This window comes from Saprolegnia parasitica, assembly GCF_000151545.1.
Source record: "Saprolegnia parasitica CBS 223.65 unplaced genomic scaffold supercont2.8, whole genome shotgun sequence".
Lineage (NCBI taxonomy): Eukaryota > Oomycota > Saprolegniomycetes > Saprolegniales > Saprolegniaceae > Saprolegnia > Saprolegnia parasitica.
In genome coordinates, this window is record NW_012156402.1 from 402938 (window position 1) to 418129 (window position 15192).

Here is a 15192-nt window from a genome sequence, read left to right on the forward strand (position 1 = left end):
GGACCCCACTCGAGGCGGCGGTTGAGGTCGCCAAAGCTCGCGCTCTTGAAGAGGATGCGGCGCAGGTTCGTCGGCGTCACCGAGCACGGGAAGCGCGTCAGGTGGTACGGACCCCGGGGCACGCAGCGCGAGCACAAGATCGAGCTCGGGTTTTGCCACTGGCAATAGTGGTTGAGCGGCGCGGCCTTGTCGCAGCGACCGGGCACCGGGAACCCGTTGATGAGCGAGACGTGCGGCCAGATCGACGGCGTCGCGCTCCCGAGCTCGTTGACGATCGACGAGCAGCTCGCAATGTCCTTGCACTCGCCTGCGAGCGACTTGACGTTGTCGTTGACAAAGTCGTAGTACGGCAGCGTGAGGCACGCAAACTCGGGTTTGAGCGACCGCAGCATGTTTTCAAAGCCGAGGAGGTACTGCCGGTGCCAGAAGAGGAACCCGCACGTGTTGTGCGACGACGCGTGCGAGAGGATCTCGCGGTGCATCGACACGAAGCGCTCGTAGAGACCCTTGTCCATGGCGAGAGCGACCGCGCTCTTGAAGGTCGCCTTCTCGTCCGCGTCGAGGGCGTCCCACGACTTGCGCACGCGGGTGCCGCAGCAGCCGTACGCCTTGCCGCACTTGGCGCCAGCAATGGAGGACGTTGCGTTGGACGAAGCCTCGAGCGCCGAGACGCCGAGGATGCAGAGGATGGCTGCGAGGATGAGGGCGCGAATGGACAGCATGGTGTACACTGGTGGAGTGGGTTGACTCGGAGTCGAGTAAATTGGTTAATGAAGCTCTTTCGGGGTTGCGTTGTTCTCAAGCTCCGGGTTCGGAATAACTACAGCGCCAGGGTTTGCGCTAAGAATGGGTGAGCCTTGATACCCGTAATGGGTGTACATTGTATATGAGATCTGTGTGGTGTGGGATTGTGTTGAAATGGACGGCCGTGGGAGCTTGGCGTTTCTTGTGTGTGAAACAGTTGCACATGATATCTGATCTGATTCTGATCGGCGTTTTTCTGCGAACGAGAGGGGTACAAACAGGCACATGGGGTCGGTTGCATTGCACGATACTGTTGACGGAACACGACAGGCGCAGCGTGCGAACCACAGATCCGGGACCAACGGGTGTCGCCCGTTTGTGCCTCCAACTTTCATTCACCGTCCATCTCGATCCGGCTCGTGACGCTGCTAAATCATCTCGCGAATTGGTGCTTGGTGGCTTTCGTACCGGTACAATGAAGCTTGGTAGAATTACGAGTGCTAATGGTAAGGAGTACCAGGAAAACTGCAATTGCGACTCTCGCCCATCATAAACTCCAATGTGAAGCGAGCATGCACTGTCCGTGTTGAAGGGTCTGTGTTTACTCGCATACAATAAGCGAAGAATGTGTATTGAATGTCGTCTATCTGGTTATCGCTTGAACAAAAGTCTTTTGACAAAGCAAAATGACATTCAGTAGTTTTGTCGTGCAATTTATTATCGCGTGATCAATCGCATAAAGCTTGTTGATTTTTTCAGCAACTCCATACTTGCCTATTAGTCAGATGAATTGACATTGCGAGCTTTCGCTAGTTATTTACAAGAATTTATACGTTAAAAGCATGGTCCACAGCTCTGTGCGATTGGAACCTCATTCGTTTATCGGTCAGCATCGTGGTTATCCTTGCATACTACATCCTAGAAGCGTCGTCGCAATGACGTTCAATTGGTTTCCAATAAGATCTCAGTCCACATATATCATTACTTAGATAACACCAGCACCAGTGTACATTGACTGCTGTTGGCTTGAATGGCGCGCGTGATGCGTTCGCGTCGGCGCTGCAACTCGAGCAAGGCAACCATTTCTCATCGGCCTTGCCATACAGAGCACGACACCACGATCCGACGACCCTGCTTCGGTAGTACCCTACATGCCGCATACTCTTGTTTCAAGCGCTGTATAAGAAAATACAGTGCAAACTGGCACTACTGTACTACAAGTATGTGGCACTCAGCACACACCTGACCATCCGGCCGTCGCAATGTGATCCCGATCTTTACACGTCATCAGAAAGCCAGCTGTCTCGCCCCATCCGCGCGGCCGTGTGCGACCAGCTTTGGAGCCTTTCGTGCCTGGTCGCGTTGGGTCTATGCAGCCTATATCCCACTCTCACAACCCGGCGCTGTCGTTCTCCCGGCACCGCACAATCTCGGCAACATGCGACAAAACCACCCATCCCGAACAGATGTCGTGATCACATTACAACGTGCTAACATCACACGACCGAGTCCACACAGCAATGCAAAGCGTCGAACAAAGTCCCCACCTCGGTTCTTGATCGCCTCATTAACCAATTTACTCGACTCCGAGTCAACCCACTCCACCAGTGTACACCATGCTGTCCATTCGCGCCCTCATCCTCGCAGCCATCCTCTGCATCCTCGGCGTCTCGGCGCTCGAGGCTTCGTCCAACGCAACGTCCTCCATTGCTGGCGCCAAGTGCGGCAAGGCGTACGGCTGCTGCGGCACCCGCGTGCGCAAGTCGTGGGACGCCCTCGACGCGGACGAGAAGGCGACCTTCAAGAGCGCGGTCGCTCTCGCCATGGACAAGGGTCTCTACGAGCGCTTCGTGTCGATGCACCGCGAGATCCTCTCGCACGCGTCGTCGCACAACACGTGCGGGTTCCTCTTCTGGCACCGGCAGTACCTCCTCGGCTTTGAAAACATGCTGCGGTCGCTCAAACCCGAGTTTGCGTGCCTCACGCTGCCGTACTACGACTTTGTCAACGACAACGTCAAGTCGCTCGCAGGCGAGTGCAAGGACATTGCGAGCTGCTCGTCGATCGTCAACGAGCTCGGGAGCGCGACGCCGTCGATCTGGCCGCACGTCTCGCTCATCAACGGGTTCCCGGTGCCCGGTCGCTGCGACAAGGCCGCGCCGCTCAACCACTATTGCCAGTGGCAAAACCCGAGCTCGATCTTGTGCTCGCGCTGCGTGCCCCGGGGTCCGTACCACCTGACGCGCTTCCCGTGCTCGGTGACGCCGACGAACCTGCGCCGCATCCTCTTCAAGAGCGCGAGCTTTGGCGACCTCAACCGCCGCCTCGAGTGGGGTCCGAGTCTCTTTATGCACTTTCACTTGCTCGGCGCGCTCGCCAACCCGTGGGTCGGTCCCTCGGACCCGCTCTTCTTTGCGCTGCACGCCACCATCGACGCGCTCCACACCATGTACTACAACTGCCGCGTGCGCCCGCTCGAGCTCGACGACGCCGCCAAGCAGACCAACCCGCTCGTCTTTGAAGGCTGCAAGATCGGCGGCATCTTCCCCCTCACCTCGACCTCCAACGTCAAGATGAACGCGATCACCAACGGTCTCTCGGTCGTCGACGTGCGGTCGCCAGCCCAGATCACCGCGCCGTTCTTCAAGGACATTCCCAACAAGATGTACCAGCTCGCCGACACGACCGACCTCGGCGACAACAGCTACGAGTACGAGTTTACGGGGCCGCTCCAGGTGCTCGCCGAGACGCCGTGCGCGGTCGTGCACTCCGAGTCCAACATCACCGAGATCACTGCGACGCCCAACAAGGCCACGGACGTCTACTTCAAGTGGCGCGCGGCCCTCGCGGCGCAGTGCACGCTCCAGGGCCTCTCGTCGCTCGACTGCGATGTCGAGATCGAAAAGGTGCTCGTGCTCTACTACCACAACTGCGTCGCAGGCGGCGCCGTCGACCTCTCGGCGTCCTTCAAGCTCGAGTGGGGCATCTCGGCGCTATCGGACCAGTTGGCGTCGCTCCACGCGCTCCTGAGTGGCCAAGCGACGATTGCGCTGCAAGCGTTTGGCAACATCAACGAGCAGTTCTTCAAGTGCCGCGGTGACACGTACTAAGCCCTTTCTTTGGAGTACTTGTTTTGATGTCATTCGAATGACAATATCAATGAATGTTTGTGCGAACGCTGTAAAAGTGTCTGTTATTTGACGATACCATAGACGCAACAAGAAAGCTGTTGAGGAACATATTGGTTTGTGCTGTTTATGCTTGTTTTGGGCACTTTTCAGTCGAATTCGAGTCATCACGAGTCGAAGTGGACGTTCGGAGACCAGCGCCTTAGACGGTTCCACATTTTTGCGACTGAGAATCAAGAACACTTGATCAAGAGGGTGATGGAATTTACGAAGGTTTCAGATACACATAAACACGCCCTTCTGTCATCTACGTGTCTAAAAGGCGCCTTGTTGGAGCTTTCGAATCGTCATAGACCCAGGAATTGCAATATCGTTCGAGTCCCCGTCAAGGCCAATGTGTGCACCAGCGGCTAGCTGCGCAATGTGCGACACGTCGACTTGAAAGTACCAACTCGCTTCGTCTTCGTTCGGCTTGTAGCACGTATAGGGTGCCGTCCCGACGTCAGCCTCGTCAACGTACAGTGTGATTTCGCCCGTCACAGCTGTCAAAGTTGTCAAGGTGCAGTGGATGTGGTACAAGCCAGGCTGCAGCACAACGATGCTGCTCTTGTCGTTCTCATCGATGCGAACGAGTGCTGCCGCCTCGTGCGATGACGAAACTGTCCACTCGCACACACACGAGTCGATGTTGTTCGCGTCGGTTTGTGCAATCGTCGTCAAGGTGCAGAACGCAACGCGCGGTCGAGCGTTGGCTTCCTCGAGGTCGCGGATGCGAGCCTCCAAGATGTCGACGAGCTTGACTTCGATGGGTGTCATCTCGAAGCGGTACGTCGCCGTCCATACGGGCGAGAGGTGAATCGCAAGATCGAGCGCCAGCATGTCCTTCTCCATCGTCAGGTCGACCTTGCTTGCGGAAGAGAGCTTGGCCGAGGCCTCCAGCGTATTGGGCCATCGATGGCGGCAAGTCCGTCCTAAGACAAGGATGCGGCTACCAAGACAGTGGTGCTCACAATCTCACCTTGATGGCGCGCAAGACTACAGCATTTGGCAGTGCAAGCTCGGTCGTCATGAGCTTGCTCAAGTCTTGAATCACACACTCCCTACGAAAGCGTGGCGATTTAGAGAACGAGGCACATGGTAGAGCTCTACCATTGGAGCTTGGTCTTCTTCGACTCGAGCCAAATTGTGGCGCAGGTTTGAGCCGCGTTAGTCTTCAGCGTTGCGCGGTAAGGCTCATCTTTCGTCAATGGGAACTGCACGTGGTTATACTCACCGTAGAGCTGCGTGAGCTTCTTCTGGGCAACGTGCGACATGCTGAAGATGAATCCAAGTATGCTTTGACGGCGTACTAGCAAATGCGAAGCTTGCGAACTTCTGATGTACTGGTATTTCTTTCCAACGCCGCCAGTTGGAGGTCGTCACTTTACGTCGCGCGCAGCACCGCGCCCTCCCTTTCTGCGCCATGGATCGGTATCATAGTTTCTATGGATTTGCAGAAAGGAGACTCGAATTTTGATGACGTGGCGCTTTGTGGTTCACGAGGCACTTCTCTGCGACGACGCTTCATGACCTGTCGACGGCGCGATAGAAACATACACACAATACTCTGATTGAATGCATTGCATGTGATTGAATCTTACTTTGTACAGAGCGCCCACTTCCGCCTCGGCCCTATGTGGGTAGGTTGCTCAGCCACAAACATGCGTGTTGAGTTTCGTGCACAAAATTCTTCGCGTTACCAAAAGACACAACTGCTTACGCCGTTCCGCGATCGAGCAGAATGATAGTCATCGACCCATTCGCGCTGCCTCGGTTCACGTTGGCGCAAAGCGTAATGCGCGCACCAGCATCCAGGTACGTCACATGCACCAGGTCAAGTGTGTTGCTCCGATACGTGGCATCGCTGCTGAAGCTGGTTGTCTTGATGGGAACGTTGTTGATGTTGAGGGTGATCGTGGTCGATGTAACACTGTTCAACGCGAGGCTGCAGTGAACGTGGTGCAAACCGGACTGCAACACGACGACTTCCGAGTCTCCGTCAACGCGGAGAAGCGTCGATGCTGTCGGCGCCGACCAGGTGCACGCACTTTTCGTACCGACGATTGTTGGCGCCGTCAATGTGCAAAACTCCATGCGCGATGGAGCTTTGGCTTCTTCGAGGTCCCGGATGCGAGCTTCCAAGATGTCGACGACTTCGACCTTGATCGGCGTCATCTCAAAGCTAAAGCCCATCGTCCACTCGGGCGAGAGCTTTATCGTAAGCGCCAGTGCCAAGCCGCGCTTCGTCGCATCGAGATCGATCGCGCTTGCGTGCGTCGTCGAGGCAGCGTCTGTCCCGTTTGTTGTGGCTCCGTCGATGGCAGCGAGACCGTTCTAAACGTAGGCTATTGCATATGGACGCGAACGCAAGAGGCAATCGTACCTTGATGCCTCCCAGAACGACGGCGCTTGGAAGCGCGTAGTTGGTCTCTGTGTGCTTGGTGAAGTCATCGATCGCACATTGCCTAGCATATATCGTGAAGAACCATCAAGATGGCGAAACCGAGTCGTACCACTGGAGTTTGGTCTTCTTGGACTCGAGCCAGATGACCGCGTTGGTTTGCGGCTTGTTCGTCTTGACGCTCACGCGGTACGCGCCGTCAGCGATAGCCGACGGAAAGGTGACGTTGGCAAACTCGCAGAGGGGCGGGGAAAGTGTGGAGGCAGTGTTCGGCATGCTCGAGAGGAATCCAAAACAGATATGACAATGGATACGAGGCGCTGGTCTCGATTGTACAACGTGCAGTTGGGCGCCCAAGAACAGCCCGTTGGCGGCGTGAGCACTTTCCCACATTCTGTAGGGTCTCTCACCAACACCTCTCGTTTTGATTGTCACTGGGCCGTGCTATAAAACCTATTGGACCTTCGGAAGCAAGTCGTGCTGAGAGATGACCAACGGTTTGTCCTGTCCCACGTCAATGGACGTATCTTGTAGTACTAGTATATGTGGCTGAGATCACTACGACGCCCAACAAGGCCACGGACGTCTACTTCAAGTGGCGCGCGGCCCTCGCGGCGCAGTGCACGCTCCAGGGCCTCTCGTCGCTCGACTGCGATGTCGAGATCGAAAAGGTGCTCGTGCTCTACTACCACAACTGCGTCGCAGGCGGCGCCGTCGACCTCTCGGCGTCCTTCAAGCTCGAGTGGGGCATCTCGGCGCTATCGGACCAGTTGGCGTCGCTCCACGCGCTCCTGAGTGGCCAAGCGAAGATTGCGCTGCAAGCGTTTGGCAACATCAACGAGCAGTTCTTCAAGTGCCGCGGTGACACGTACAGACGTCACGCCGAAGCGCCGCCAGGCACCGGCGTGGAACGCCCACACTTGCTGGACGACCTCTCGCAGTCGTAGAACGCGCGTTGTTGCGATTCGGCGGCGCCGCAGCCGTACGCGCAGCAAATGGCGTCCGGGCGCTGGCGCTGGAGGTAGGCTGTACTAGGCGGTAGGTTGTTGCAATGGCTCATTTTGATTGGGATTCAATGAATGAGTGTGCTTACATGTACGCTGTGGTCGCGACTGTTGTACGCCAATGTACAGTATGTAAGAGGGACGAGAAAGGTTTTTGAAGAGAAGTGCGGTTGTGCTATGTGTATTGATCGCTGAAGTGTGTTGTGGAGAATTGCGACCGCGTTTTGCGATTTATGATCAAGAATACAAGGATTGTGCAAATGTTAATGATGCTTCTACAGTAGTACACATTGCACAAGCGGTTCTGTCTGTCGCTTGTGCTCGTACTGTGCTCTTAGAAGGCGCCTTGTTGGAGCTTGAGGATGGTCATCGACCCGGGAATAGTAGTTTCGTAGAGGCCCCCGTCAAGCTCGATGCGAGCCCCAGCAGCTAGCTGCGCAACGTGCGTCACGTCGGCTTGATAGTACCAACTCGCTTCGTCTTCGTTCGGCTTGTAGCACGTATAGGGTGCCGTCCCGGCGTCAGCCTCGTCAACGTACAGTGTGATTTCACCCGTCTCCGTTGTAAAAGTGCAGTGGATGTGGTACAAGCCTGCCTGAAGCACGGTGACATTGCTGGTCCCGCCTTCGAGGTGAACGAGTGCCGCCGCTTCATGCGGCGACGGAGCTGTCCACTCACACAGGGAACCTCCTATTTCTGTCGTCGTCGTCAAGGTGCAGAACGCCACGCGCGGTCGAGCGTTGGCTTCCTCGAGGTCGCGAATGCGAGCCTCCAAGATGTCGACGAGCTTGACTTCGATAGGTGTCATCTCAAAGCGGTACGTCGCCGTCCACACGGGCGAGAGGTGGATCGCGAGATCGAGCGCCAGCGTGTCCTTCTTCATCGTAAGGTCAACGATGCTTGAGGAAGAGAGCTTGGCCTCCGGCGTATTGGGGCCAACGATGGCGGCAAGTCCGTCCTAAGACAAGGATGATGCTTCCAAGAACGTGATGCTTGTAGGCTCACCTTGATAGCATGCAAGACTGCAATACTCGGCAAGACAAAATCCTCAGTTGTCATGAGCTCGGCCATGCCTTCAATCACGCACGCCCTACACAAGAGGTGAATCCATTTAGAGTATGTTTCACGCAGCAATGCTGTAGTACCACTGGAGCTTGGTCTTCTTGGACTCGAGCCAGATGACCGCGCTGGTTTGCGCCTTGTCCGTCTTGACGCTGACGCGGTACACGCCATCGTCGACCGCCGACGGAAAGGTCACGTTGGCAAACTTGCAGTAGCGTTGGGAAAGCGTGGAGGCAGTGTTCGACATGCTCGAGAGGAATCCAAAGAATTTATGGCAACGACAAGCGATCTCGATCGTAGTTTAGATATGGAATCGAATAATTCGGTGATCGCGCGGGTTCTCTCCAGCACAGCAGTTCTATATTGACAAGTCGCCTCAAGAGCACAGTACTGTCACTACTTTTGATTAGTCACCAGGTGATTACGCGCGTTGGATTCAAAGTACTATGACGATAACGTTGGTCTTTTTGGACTCGAGCCAATGGCAGCGCAGGTTTGAGCTGTTTTTCGATACTAGTACACGGGAGTGCGAAAGAGTGCATTTGCTTGTATTCCCGCCCCGGCCCCGGCCTCGGGGGAGGAGTGGCGGGTGGACAATGCAAGACATCACGTTAGACATCACGCTAGACATGTATTCAAAGACGCCATGCTGTCGTTATGGTAACTCGAAAAATTGTCGAACTTTCTGGTCTATTTATTTCCAATGTTGGGAATCATCCTTACACCACCGCCTTCCCATCGTAAGGCCAAGGATGAGAAAGCCGGGCAACCGCATGCGCCGTGTACTATGTGGTACAAGAACACGACCCATAATTGTTCAACCTCAACGTCGCCAACAAGCAATTACTATAAGTATAGACGCGATCGAATGCACCACATGAGACTGTAAAAGCTTCAAAACCAATACAAAGTCGTCAAACACCCAGGGGGTGTTCATATCGCTGATAACGCATTGCTGTGGATGCGTATCGACAAGTTTGTGGACACATGCGGTGAGTTTCGTGCACAGAATTCGTTGCATTATCAAAGACATGACACTCTACGCCGTTCCGCGATCGAGCAGGATGATGGTCATCGACCCATTCGCGCTGCCTTGGTTCATGCTGGCGCAAAGTGTAAGGCTCGCGCCAGCATCCAGGTACGTCACATGGACCAGGTCGAGCTGTTTGCTCGTAATGTACGAGGCATGCCCACTGTAGGACGATGTCTTGGCGGCAGCGTCGTTGATGCGGAGGGTGAGTGAGGCGGACGGAACACTAGCCAGCGTAAGGTTGCAGTGAACGTGGTACAAGCCAGGCTGCAGCACGATGATGTTGGTATTCTTCTCAACGCGAAGGAGCGTCGATGCTGTCGACGCCGTCCACGTGCACGGAGTGAAAGTGTTGGTGGCGTAGCATGCTGTCGTTGTCAAGGTGCAGAAGCCCATGCGCGGTGCAGCTTTGGCTTCTTCAAGGTCGCGGATGCGAGCTTCCAAAATGTCGACGACCTTGACCTCGATGGACGTCATCTCAAAGCGGTACCCTGCTGTCCACTCTGGCGACATCTTGATCTCAAGCGCAAGCGCCAAGCTCGCCTTCTTCGCACACAGGTTGATCGTGCTGGCGGGTGCCACCGATGGCTTTGTCGCAGCATCGACCATCTTCGATGCGGCCCCATCAATTGCAGCGAGTCCGTTCTAGCAACGAAGTTTCGCGCTTGGTTGTGTACAGCTGGAATCGTACCTTGATCGCTGCCAAGACGACCGCGTTCGGAAGCGCGTATGTTGTCTCCATGTGCTTTGAAAAGTCATCGATCGCGCACTGCCTACAAAATATATCGTGAAGACCAATGGTGATGGCGAAAATAGTCGTACCACTGGAGCTTTGTCTTCTTGGACTCGAGCCAGAGAACCATTTTGGTTTGCGTCTTGTCCGTCTTGACGCTGACGCGGTACGCGCCATTGTCCACCGTCGATGGGAAGGTGACGTTGGCAAACTCGCAGAAAAGTTGCGAAGGCGCGGAAGCAGTGGTCGACATGCTCGAGAGGAATCCAAAACAGATATGGCAGCGAGGAGTGCTCTCGATTGTGAAACGTGAAGCGATGGGTCTGGATGCGAAATAGAACAGTTTATCGGTAGTGCAAGTTCTCTCCAGCACTACAGGTCTGTTTATATTGTCCTTCCACCTCACGAGCCGTGCGCTGTCATCAATTTGCTGCTTTTGAAAGAGGTTGCCCACACCATGATTATCCGGACATCCGGTTAGACAATATACAGACTTGAGTGACATCGATATGCTACCAGTACCAAGGGTAAATAATAAATACCCTTGCCAGTACCTAGCGAGGAAGCTGGAGTCCTTGGTTACCTTCACGATCTGAACCGCCGTGTTACTCGCGAGCTCTAAAGCGACAGTTTCCGTCTTGTATACGGGGCTTGGCCGCAGTACGATTTCTTGCCGACAGCGGTGTCGATTTACAGTTAAGATCGATGCCGAGCTTTAGTTATCCAAAGGCGCGGTGGACGAGGTGCGAACCGGCCTCCAGCACGGCGGCATCGGATTTCTTGTCAATTCAAAGTAGCGTCAATGCTGTCGATAATGTCCACGTGCGCATAGTATCATTGACGCAGCTTTCAAGATGTCAACCCCTGCGTGGCCGTGCAATCATCTCTTTGAGGTCCCGAATACGTGCCTGTAAAAGGCCGAAGAGCTTGCCTTCGATGGACGTCATCTCATAAAGCGGTACACTGCTGTCTGCAGAGACGAGACATATATATGGCTCCAAAGATCCAGCACCCGTGAGTTCTTCATTGGTGTGAGGTCGATAACACTCGTCAGAGACGCGTTGGGCTTCGTCAAAACCACAGATGTCTTGCGTCAGTTGATGACAAGATTGTTTTGAGCCGGATTGTGCTGTTGAGCGACACGCGCCGCCTTGACGGCAATCGTCCATGGACTTGGCAGCGGTAGGTCGGCGCGAAAGACGCGATCGTTCCGGACTCGTCAGACGTTAAACCAGACGCAGGCGCGGAGCACGGACCAGAGGTAGCGGAACGCGGCTCGGTGCATGTTGGACGCCGTCTTGGGCGTCGAGTAGAGGTAGCCCGAGAGCGTTTTCGGCAAGGTCACGCCCAATGGGACCGTGACTGCGTGAAGCGTGCTCTACACGTCCTTGATGAAGTCGCAGTCTAGGAGGAAGTGGCGGTACATCTCGTACTCGGGGCAGAAGAGGCACGCTTGGTATTTGCATACATTGACGGCACTTTGAACTACGATCTATGTAGTGCAAGCATGGTCGTCGTGAATTTGACCGTACTAGTATCCGTATTCACGCTCTTCCTCCCAGTAGCTCACCATTTACAACACGGTGATAAAAATGAATTATTCACAGGCTGCTTGGGCAAGGACAGTAGAGAACGCTACGCGTGTAAGATAAGTGTCATCGACACATCGAAGGCCGCGTATGTGGTGCCGCTGCGGAGCTGGAGGTGGGTGCCAGCGCCAAGGTGCGCAACATGGGCGATGTCGAGCATCTGGGTCGAGTTGTACTGGGTCGAGTAGGACGACGTCTTGACGGCAACTGAGTTGATGAAAAGGGAGATGGACGCAGACGTAGTGGCTGCGGACAGACAAGCGCATTGGATGGTGTACACACCTCGCTGCACCACGACAACATTTTGGGCATTGTTTTTGAGGCGAACGAGCGCCGACGCCTTCTCCCCGTCCGGGGCGGCCCACGTGCACGGTTGGTTTGTACCCGCAATAATCGTCCCCGTCACGGTACAGAACACCAAGCGCGGTCGAGCGATGATCTCTTCGAGGTCGCGGATGCGAGCCTCCAAGATGTCGACGACCTTGACCTCGATGGGCGTCATCTCAAAGCTGTAGTCTGTCGTCCACTCGGGCGACATTTTGATCTCAAGGCGAAGCGCCAAGTTCGCCTTCTTCGCACACAGGTTGATCGTGCTGGCAGGTGCCACCAATGGGTTTGCCGTCACATCGACCACCTTGGATGCGACACCGTCAATGGTGGCGAGTCCATTCTACCATCGAAACGTTGGCGTTTGGTTGAGTTAGAATCGTACCTTGATGGCTGCCAAGATGACGGCGTTCGGAAGCGCAAACGTCGTCTTCATGTGCTTGGCAAAGTCTTCGACCACGCATTGCCTAGCACACCGAGTGTAAAGTGCTGTGAAATGGACTGTGTGATAATACGAGGGAAACATACCACTGGAGCTTGGCCTTCTTGGACTCGAGCCAGATGACCGCGTTGGTTTGCGCCTTGTTCGTCTTGACGCTCACGCGGTACGCGCCGTCGTCGATAGCTGACGGAAAAGTCACGTTGGCAAACTCGCAGTAGCGTTGGGAAAGCGTGGAGGCAGTGTTCGACATGCTCGAGAGGAATCCAAAACAGATATGACAAGAGATACGAGGCTCTGGTTTCGATTGTACAACGTGCAATTGGGCGATCACGAAGGGCCCGTTGGCGGCGTTAGCACTTTCTCACAGAGAGGCCTCTCACCAATACCACTCGTTTTAATTGCCACTGGGCCTTGCTATGAAACATATAGGACCTTCGGAAGCAAGTCGTGCTGAGGGATGACCGACGGGTTGTCCTGTCCCACGCCAACGGATGCATCTTGTATACCAACACAGATTTACACAAGCCACACACTCGAATGTAGCAGTACTGCAAGCCTACCAACAACACTTTCAGTAGACGTCGACGATCGAACATCGACCCATGCCGCAACGTCGTCACGACTTGTTTATTACTCCGAGTCGAGGGGAAAGAGAAAATGCTGCAAGATCGGGAGCACTTGAATCTCGAGCGCCTCAGAGAACAAATCACGCACATCATCGGCGCGCAGGACGAGCAATAGATCTTTGGCGCGAAACGTGAACAGGGCGGCGGCAAAGATCGGTAGAATCTCCAAGGTGTCGTAGCCTATGACGCGGTCCCAGAGCAAGAGCACCTACGCACAACACATGTGGTACATCATCGACCGAGGCTTTGAAAAGGTCGACCTGGTCAATCTCCAGCACGCCCGAGAAGCCGCTTTGGATCCACGGAAACGCAATCGCGAGTGGAGTGATCCCATGCTACTCGAGTCATATTCTATGCGTCGTTCCAAACCGATGGGAGCGAAGCATGTACCTGCAGCAAATGGTGGACCACGTGCGGAATCGTGCTACCCAATCCATATGTTTCGATTGCGACAATCGACAAAAATGACCGTTCGTACCGCACCAGGAGCGACTCGAACGTCTTGCAGAGCGGCAGGATCGCATTGGGCTGGGACGAGATGACGTGGAGCTGGCACCAGTACCGGCAGTACATTTCGCGAAATATGAAGTAGACGTGTGCTGGGTCATTGTACAGATAGCAGAGCGGCGCCGCAAACATGACGAGCCCGCTGAGCGGCAGCACCCCCGAGGGTGGCACGGCCGTCGACGCGCCGTTGCTCATCGTCGTCGAGACGGGCGACTCGAGACGTGCCGCAGCCTGCGTGCGAATCGATGCATCGCGCGAGAAGGCCAGCATGACGCTGCGCAAGTGGTCTTCGAATGGAAAGTAGTCGGAGCTGTCGGTCGTCTGCTGGACGTCGAGAAGGTACATGCCATCGGTCGCATACACGCTGGACGTTGTCAGGGCTTGGAGCTGCATAAAATGCGCCTGCTTTTCCGCGTTGATGACGACATTGAGCGCTTGGCGCCACACCTACGCATATCGGCAATGCAAGTCGGCGCACGTCGCCTTCGTACGTGGGGGCGGATGTTGATGGGGCAGCCTGTCTTGGCGTACTGCCGAGCGTTGGGCACCGTGCTGTTGACAAGAACGCGGTCGCCAATCTTGTTCTTATTGGCAATGTACACGTAGTCGCCAATGATGTTTGGCACGTCTTCATCGAGGCCAAACTGCGCATGCGTCGGCCCGAGCTCCTACGCAGACGATGATGATGATGGCATGCGACGTCGATGTCGAACCACGTAGCGCTGCTGCATCTCCAGCGATGTTTTCGTGTACAGAAGCGGCTGGATCGTGCACCAGTAGTCGGCGTCAATGTGGGCAGCGCGGTTCACGGCCTTGATGCGCTGAAGCGCTTGCAGAAAGTCGTCACTAGTACGCGAATCGCATGAGGCGGTGATGGCGTGGATGATGATGATGGCGACCTTGTGCAGAGAAATCGCGTTCCGATGGTGGGCACGACGTCCTTTGTCTCGTGGAGGTACGGCAGCTCGGTTTCGGCGCAGTATTGGACGAACGCGCTCGTCATGCTCGTGTCCCACTGCTGACGGGCGGCCTCGATCGTGTCCAGCGGCTCCTTCCGGTCGTCGTCGCGGATCAAGAGCCGCTTGTCGTGCGGGCTCGCGTCCTGGCGCTGGCTCATGGCCTGCGTGTGCATGTCCATGACGGCGTTCTTGATGGCCTGCGTGAGGCCAAGTCGCTGCATGAGGTAGCTCAGGTTGACCTCGATCGGGCCGTCGGTCGCGTCCATCGCGTTGAGTTGCTTCTTGACCTCTTGCTTCATCGTATTCCGGCACTGCCCGAGGAACGGCGAGTCCTTCATGCGCTCGTAGATGTACGCGATCTTGCCGTCCATCGACTGCTCATGGTAGTCGCTTGCGGGTCCTGGCGCTGCCATTGTCGCCGACGGGTCTCGCCGATCTTGTGTATAAAACACAGACTCCAGTTCGAGGTTTTATACATCTACACAGGACTTTGTATCGATCCAGTGTTTGATTCAGTAGGACGCATTGCGATTGGGTAAAAGAATCAGGAGTCCGGATACACAAAGTTAACCGGAAGATCGCGTTCGATGCATTCGCGCGC

The 15192-nt window shown here is 55.3% G+C and overlaps 7 protein-coding genes across 7 annotated transcripts; 1 reads left to right on the top strand and 6 right to left on the bottom strand.

Moving 5' to 3' along the window:
- Window positions 1–2360: 2360 nt before the first annotated feature.
- Window positions 2361–3854, top strand: SPRG_03259 (hypothetical protein; the record flags this gene model as incomplete). The annotated part of the gene is made up of 1 exon (XM_012341839.1): window positions 2361–3854. The coding sequence occupies one exon, from the start codon at window positions 2361–2363 to the stop codon at window positions 3852–3854; it is 1494 nt and encodes a 497-aa protein (XP_012197229.1).
- Window positions 3855–4187: 333 nt separating this feature from the next.
- SPRG_03260 (hypothetical protein) lies at window positions 4188–5185 on the bottom strand (the record flags this gene model as incomplete). The annotated part of the gene is made up of 3 exons (XM_012341840.1): window positions 4188–4805; window positions 4891–4972; window positions 5022–5185. 3 exons carry the CDS (start codon window positions 5183–5185, stop codon window positions 4188–4190), a joined length of 864 nt encoding a protein of 287 aa, XP_012197230.1.
- A 442-nt stretch (window positions 5186–5627) lies between these two features.
- Window positions 5628–6588, bottom strand: SPRG_03261 (hypothetical protein; the record flags this gene model as incomplete). The annotated part of the gene is made up of 3 exons (XM_012341841.1): window positions 5628–6245; window positions 6295–6376; window positions 6425–6588. The coding sequence occupies 3 exons, from the start codon at window positions 6586–6588 to the stop codon at window positions 5628–5630; spliced, it is 864 nt and encodes a 287-aa protein (XP_012197231.1).
- A 1062-nt stretch (window positions 6589–7650) lies between these two features.
- Window positions 7651–8625, bottom strand: SPRG_03262 (hypothetical protein; the record flags this gene model as incomplete). Its single annotated transcript, XM_012341842.1, has 3 exons — window positions 7651–8274; window positions 8322–8406; window positions 8462–8625. The coding sequence occupies 3 exons, from the start codon at window positions 8623–8625 to the stop codon at window positions 7651–7653; spliced, it is 873 nt and encodes a 290-aa protein (XP_012197232.1).
- Window positions 8626–9417: 792 nt separating this feature from the next.
- On the bottom strand, window positions 9418–10394 carry SPRG_03263 (hypothetical protein; the record flags this gene model as incomplete). Its single annotated transcript, XM_012341843.1, has 3 exons — window positions 9418–10053; window positions 10100–10181; window positions 10231–10394. The coding sequence occupies 3 exons, from the start codon at window positions 10392–10394 to the stop codon at window positions 9418–9420; spliced, it is 882 nt and encodes a 293-aa protein (XP_012197233.1).
- A 966-nt stretch (window positions 10395–11360) lies between these two features.
- On the bottom strand, window positions 11361–12749 carry SPRG_03264 (hypothetical protein; the record flags this gene model as incomplete). The annotated part of the gene is made up of 4 exons (XM_012341844.1): window positions 11361–11519; window positions 12059–12400; window positions 12443–12524; window positions 12586–12749. The coding sequence occupies 4 exons, from the start codon at window positions 12747–12749 to the stop codon at window positions 11361–11363; spliced, it is 747 nt and encodes a 248-aa protein (XP_012197234.1).
- A 380-nt stretch (window positions 12750–13129) lies between these two features.
- On the bottom strand, window positions 13130–15004 carry SPRG_03265 (hypothetical protein; the record flags this gene model as incomplete). The annotated part of the gene is made up of 7 exons (XM_012341845.1): window positions 13130–13333; window positions 13386–13460; window positions 13516–13549; window positions 13604–14079; window positions 14124–14300; window positions 14346–14478; window positions 14532–15004. 7 exons carry the CDS (start codon window positions 15002–15004, stop codon window positions 13130–13132), a joined length of 1572 nt encoding a protein of 523 aa, XP_012197235.1.
- Between the last annotated feature and the right edge of the window lie 188 nt (window positions 15005–15192).